This window comes from Panthera onca, chromosome X (assembly GCF_046562875.1).
Source record: "Panthera onca isolate mPanOnc1 chromosome X, mPanOnc1 haplotype 2, whole genome shotgun sequence".
Classification (NCBI taxonomy): Eukaryota; Metazoa; Chordata; class Mammalia; order Carnivora; family Felidae; genus Panthera; species Panthera onca.
The window spans coordinates 109,133,783-109,140,761 of NC_138357.1; the positions used below are offsets into that span (position 1 = coordinate 109,133,783).

Below are 6,979 nucleotides of genomic sequence, written 5' to 3' on the forward strand. Positions count from 1 at the left end.
CTCATCGGCTTCATAAAAAACAAACTGAATTATAGCCAATTCTTTGGTAGTTGCTTTGGGGATTATTCGCTTGTAACGTCTAGACTGGTTTCTCCTGTACTTAGCAAACCCATAAGGCATGCTAACCCCCTCTCCACTAGCTGGTGATGTCCTGCAAACTGACAATTTTATGAACTATTCAACCAACCAAATATAGTTCAAAAGGAAACCCTCCCCCATCTATCTCCCTCTCCCACTCAGCAAAACAAGCATACTCCGTATTCTACAGACACACTAGAAACAATGTTTCAGTGATCCCTGTCGGCATTACCACTGATGTCCTACCGTTCTCAGGCCCTGAGACTGCAGAGACTGGAATGCCGAGCTAGGTGAAGGGCAAGTCCTCCAGCAACATGAGCTGCCCAACTGCAGGAGGGCCAGAACACCAGGATTTATTGACATGAACAGAGCAGAGCTCTTCAGCACAACGTAAGCAACAAGCAGAACAGAGGCCGCCACCTCAGCGGCTACAGTAACAGGCCATCGGCACCTGGTGGTCTGCTTAGAAGAATTCAAAGACACCTCATTAAAAATCCCCCCCTTCTCTCCAGAGTTCAAGCGGGAAAGGGGCTAGAAGAAACGACTAACTCCAGCTGAAAAGCTAAGACTCCAGGAAAAATCGCTTGGACGTGGAGCTTTGAGAGCCCGATGTGCAGAGCTGACTAGACTCCTGCCATAGCAATGAGACTTCTAACAATGCCAGGATCAGGCTTGGTTTTCACCAGCTATTTAATCTGCTCCATAGGGATCACTGGAAAATGTTGATTTGGCCTTTCACCATTTGATAACAGAAACTACCTGCCCTACCGAATTAAGTTTTTGACAACCCAAACACAAACCCATCCAACAATATTACTATACTGACCAAGTTTCTTTTGGCAGGGGAAGGGAACTGGCAGGATGACTTTTGTTGGTTAAAGTCTATCAGGCATACTTTGTCTCTTATTTAAGTAACTCACTTTAATATACTATCAAAAAGATACCAGAAAACTATTTTAACAAATTATTTTGAGTAAAATGTCATTTTGACTCTATGTCACAAAACAGAGCTACTGCTTGGCATGAACCCTTAGAGCCATGCAATTAACATGAGTGATTAAAGAAAAATCAGTCACATCGTGTCAACATCTGAAATGCCCCCACAGAACTCCTTTACAGAAGTTCCTACATTAAAAATGCTTTACTCCTGCTTTACTATAATCCTTTTAGCAACCCTTTGTGATCTGGTTGACTCACTTAACTTGACTGAATGATGGCAAGTGAAAAAAAAAACACTCTTCTACTTTCTTAATTGCATAGCACAGTATATACCATGGTTAAATATGCAGATTCTGAAGCCAGACTGCCTGCGCTCAAATCCAGGCTCCAGGATCCACCACTGTGACCTCAGGATTCTCACCTGTGAAATGCTGTTAATCATAGTATCTAACTTTTTCATGATTATTGGGAAGATTAAATAAATGAACCTATTAGTAAAAGAACTTAAAACAGTGTTTGCTAAAAAAGTATATGAGCAGTTGGAGTTATCATTATTTTCTAGTATTAATTAATCACTTTCTAGCCCTAAGGCAGCTAAGATACTCTAAGATATAGGAAGCACACTGAAAGGGAACGCAGACAATGCTGTCTAGATGGCAGCCACTCCTTTTTTTTTCCTTTTTTACCTGCAGGCCAAAAGGGCATCACATTCAATCTTACACATAGGACACAACAGGAGTAAGGCCCAAGTCCTTGCAGATTCACCCCTTGCAGATGTAATTAGAAAGAAAAATTCTCTCCACGAAGTAGTGCTTAGCTAGACTGCTCAATACCTTAAGAGTAAGGTAAAAGCATTTCTAAGTTTCCCCCAACAAAGCTATGGGACTTACCAAAGCTACAGTGTGCTTAATAAGGACAAAAATGTAGATCTGCTTTCATCAGAATTTGAATAGCATGCGTAAAGTGTCTTACAGGAACTCAAAGGGCCAAGCAGTGTACACAATGTGCAAATCTACTTCATGCCCATGCTTGTTTAATAGTAAGAAATGACTATCACAACAAGAGCGAATTATATGCTTATTTCTCATCAATGACAAAGGGGACATAAAATACCGACAGGCTATGAATTAGACAAAGCACAGGAGGGGAAAAAAAAAAAGAAAAATGGTTACTTACTTCATATTTATACTTCTCACCAGCTTTAGCCCTTTTCAGTCTTTCTAGAGCTTCCTGGCGCCCTCTCTTTGATTTCTTTTCTCGCCTGGATCGAGAAGCTACAAAACTCCCTGAATCTGACAGAGCTGAAAAAAAGCCAAATTTATAGGAAATGTTAGAAAATTGCCAGCCATCTTTCCTCAGTAACAGGGATGTTTCTAGCCAATAGTAACAATTTTAATATTATACACACATACTTTTCATATTGTAGACAGTAAGTTCAAAGGTCATATTCATGCAGCTCCTGTGACTCCAGAAATTTTCTCTAAGACCCAGTGAAAATAACTGAAGCAACTGTTATTTTTTTCCTCCCCAAAGAGGAAAATTCCAAATCCAACTGATATCTTATGGAGACACTGCAGAATGGAGATCAGCCATTAGTCCATAACCTTTCCATTAAAAATGACAGCCCATAAGCAGAGTTATAGGAGAAGGACAAGTCATTTTGTATTCTATTAACACTTGAAAGTCTTTGAAGGAGCATCTGCTTTTTGCATTGTACTAGGCGCTCTGAAAGACGCAAAGATCAGAAAGACATGGTTTGTGTACTCACAGAATTCATAATCTAAAATGGGAGATAAGTTAACAACTAGTTCAAAACCAGTCTTTAGGATACCTGCCCTAACAGAGGGGCAGATAAAGTACTTGGAATTTCAAAGCAGGGATCAAGTGGGTGGTTGGGAGAATTTAACAAGCAGGGCTCTGAAGAGATTGAATCCTTCACTAACTTCCAGGCCTCACTCAGTCGGTTACAACATGGTATGATAGTGCAAAATTACAAAGATTAAAATGTATTTTGTCAAAAATTACTGGAATATCAGAAGGCCTCAGTGTTCGTTCATTCAACTTTTGAATTATTCATGTTTTTGGTCATTATCAACTGACCACCACACACATACACTGAAAAGAGTTCATCCACAAAATTAAGACTTTCATTTACCAGCTGAAGAATAACCAAGGCAAGCGAGGCAGTGCTGCCTGCCAGCCGTGAGTTTCAGCTTAGCACGATTGCCATCTAGGTCTGTGAAATTGAGTATTTTATTGTATTTGATGCTAATTATTTTATAAAAAGGAGTAGGCACAGAAAAGAAGTATTGATGAGATGAATCCTAAAAGCTCCAATCCCTCTGGAACATTCATAACAACATTAAACTGACTGACAAAGTGTTTGACTGAAATAGAAGATGCAATTTAAAGTTAAATTTAAATGCTGACAATAAACTGTTGAAAACTAGATCTTAAAGGTGAAGCATAATTAGATATCTTATTTTTTCTAGCTTTCTGGAAATGGAATCTTTCTACCATCTCAGTCTATTGTTTGACTTTTGCATCTTTTAAGTCCATTTTCAAAAAAGCGTTAAGTAAAAATTAAGGCAAGCAGGTAGTTGATGATGACAGCCACAAATCTTGGGTGTCACTCAAATGATTTCAAAAAATCATGAGCAGGCCTACGCGAAAAGGTTTCAGAGATTATTGGGCATGACCAGTGAGAGTGAAAAGTTGGTCTCAGTATATTTTTAAAGACTCCGTGGACCCCTTTAGTAGACTATCCTGACGAAATCTACAGTTCTTCAAATGGACTTACTTCACAGGCAATACTGTGCCACTCTACAGGATTTGGGGTACAATTACAAGCAAGAGACAGCTGCCTGTCGTCAAGGGGGCTCACAGTCAAATAAAGCAAAAGGACCTGAGGTTCCCACGATCATACAGACACGGTGCCCAATAAGAAGGAAGAACAAAGTACTCAGGAAACACAGAAATGAGCACTGTTAATTTTGCCTGAGAAATCAGAGAAGCCTTCACAGGGGAGGTTGCCAACACTGACCCAGGAAGAGAAAATAGAATTTCACCATCATTGTATAGGGGGAAAAGGGGCAGAAGCACAGAAAAAAAGCATGAGCCAAATTACAAAGGGATGAAACTGCCAAGTGCATTCAGAAACCGTGAGAAAGTCAGCATGGAAGATAAATTTGACATCAAAGTGCAGAGTGAGAGAACAGATTAGGGAAAAGCAGTACAATCCAACTCCACCACTTACTGGGTGACATGAGACCACCAGTTAATGTCTCTGAGCTGCAGTGATCAGATGTCTTGTTGGTTTTTAAGCTGCCCAGCACCTGAACCTATTTGTGAAACTCCCCGCTTATAAATCTTGCTCAGACACACAGAGCCCAAATGTCACTACATAAGTTGCAAAACCAGATGCTCTTTCCCAGACACCCTTGCAACTAGAGCATGAACATATAAAAGAGGCTCTATCAATTAAGAACACCAGTTCAGACTTTCAATCAGACGCTCATGACAGAAGGAAAGGGGGGTGGGCTAAAGTAAGATTCTAGAAGTAGTATCAGCTGCAAGAGGATTACCTGGGCTCACGGAGCCAGCAATGTCTCAAGGTACAAATTATAACATCAAGTACTTGGCCATGGCTGGCAATGACCTCCTCAGTAGACAAGTTTTGGGACATGACTTTAATCACATTCCTGGCTAAGCAGCCCCTTGACTGACTCTCCAATCCTCCTGGAGTTTCTGTGAACAACATATCCTTCTAATCCCTAAAATCCTTCCAATCAATTCCTTTTTTCTATTTACGTCAGCTAGGGTTGGTTCCTGCAGCTTACACCTAAGGACTCTGACTAATGCAGAGCCTCAGGGTCCTCATCTGGGAAATGGGGATAATCATCTCTGCTCCATAAGGTTGTTAAGCATTAAATGAAGATCCCCGGCTTACTTTGTACTCAGCAGTACAGAATCTCATTTAATGTTTGTGTTATGTGTGTACAGATACAGGGTAGACACACACAGCCCACACACACCACACCTAGCAGTACCATGTTCTAGCTTCTAGAAAGCAAAAATAAAGCAAAGCTGTTTTCTCAGAGAAGCCTCAATATAGCACCACACATAATTAGATCTTTACCATCTCAACTCCAGGAAGATAAAAACCATGTCCAGCTTACCTACCACTGTAATACTGTTGCACCAGAGTCTGGCAGACTGCCTATACCTCGTAGGTACATTATAAATATTTGCTGAATGAACAAATGAATAAACCACCGTACCTGCTTTTTTAAATCATTAAATTCTCCCTGATCCCTTTTCATATATAATAACAGCTAGTTACAGACCTTTCAACTTTTCACTGCCATTGTCAAGGTGCCCCACCTTCTAATACCTAAGGGAAAAAAGGCCTAGAATTTTCTTCTTGGAATGTGTCCAATGCTTCACGTAGGTAAGTTAACCCAAAAAAGCATGAAAATAACCCATTACAAAAGTTTAAATATTTGCTTCAAGATTACCATCTGAAGTACCCCCGTTCTCCCCAAAAGCAGACAGACACTAGCCTGCAACAGTCTTTCAGGTAACAATCTTTCTGCTCTAAGGAAAAAATTCTAGTCACAAGCTCCAGCAACTACTTCATCAACACCATGACTTGAGAGAGTCTCAAGATTACACAGTATCCTCCGAAGTGATTTCTTGATGTTCGTAGATGACGTAGTTTTTAGGGTGAAGAAAGACACCCTAGTGGCAAATCACTGATGGAGGGCTGCAAAGACTGTTCACATACTCACATCCCACACCCCATTTGTAATCCAGGCTAGACGACTCTCCAAAATAAATTGTCTTAAAAACGAAAGGCTAGAAGAAATTGAAATCTGTGATTCACAACTAGGTGAATGCAAAGGAAGCTGATTAGAAAGCAAGTTCTCATTAACGGTGATGTATTTGAGTGACAGGTGATGGAGCTTGAGCTAAGAAAGCGAAGCATCTGATTTTAAGTTAGAAGTTCACTGAAGTGAAGTCACACTAGATGAACACAGTTCAAAAATCAGAAATCAGACAAAGCCATTTACATTTTTGTATTCTATTTCTGGAAGTAAAAGATTACTACTGAAAACGGAGTCATATATATGACATCCCAAATGCTGCTGAGCTGATGCTTTGGGGGGGGGGGGGGGAACTTCACCAGAGACGACTAGATTGTGAATATTATTTCTATGCAGCACTTGAAGAACTTTCGACAGAATTTAAAGAAAAAATTGTTAACGCACAAAGTAGAAATCCATTACCTAAAAAGACAAAACCCATTTGTATCTTGCGGTGACAGCCCTTAGACCTTTCTCTCCTGCTGAGTTACAAGATATAAGCAATTTTCCTGGGAGCTTCTATAGAAAGGGCCCACATCCGTTCTGCCCTAGCCCTCAAGCAGATACTTGGGGCCAGAGTCCGGAGATACTTTGAAGCAAACCCGTGCCCCACCGGGGCCAGTCTGGATGAAGGTGTGCCCAGCACGTGGAACGCGCTCACCAAAAGAAATAAAAAGAAAATGCAGACTGGTGTGGACACCAGGAGTGACACAGGCCCTGCAGGGGGTGTGCTCTGGTTTGCCAGGTGCAAACGGTCCTAAAAGGAAGCACCACCCGATACCAACCAAAGGGGTCCTACTCGGGATGGCCGAGGTCCGCGCCCGAAAAGACCAGTACGGCGACCCGGATGCGCGCCTCTCTAAGACAAAATAAGAGACCACTCCAGAATCCCCACCACCTACAGTCATGCCACGGTCCCTACACTCCCAACTCAGGACCCCGCGCGCGGGGTCATCCCTCACCGCTTGACCCCAGCTCGCAGTCTTCACCGTGCACGAGCGCCATGGTTCCGAAGTCTCCCGATTCCGCGCCAACCAGCCCGAAACTGGCGCGGGGGCCGAGACAGGCGCCAGGCTGAAAGCCAATCAGAGGCTCCG

At 41.9% G+C, this 6,979-nt stretch overlaps 1 protein-coding gene across 1 annotated transcript in view; it reads right to left on the reverse strand.

Annotated features, from left to right (window-relative positions):
* POLA1 (DNA polymerase alpha 1, catalytic subunit) overlaps window positions 1-6,975 on the reverse strand; it is a 303,543-nt gene extending 296,568 nt beyond the window's left edge. Inside the window, exons 1-2 of the mRNA XM_081793414.1 lie at window positions 6,845-6,975; window positions 2,194-2,318 (exon numbers count right to left, since the gene is read on the reverse strand). Of these exons, the coding sequence (XP_081649540.1) occupies window positions 2,194-2,318; window positions 6,845-6,887 (168 nt within the window). The 5' untranslated portion in view covers window positions 6,888-6,975. The remainder of the gene's footprint in view (window positions 1-2,193; window positions 2,319-6,844) is intronic.
* Between the last annotated feature and the right edge of the window lie 4 nt (window positions 6,976-6,979).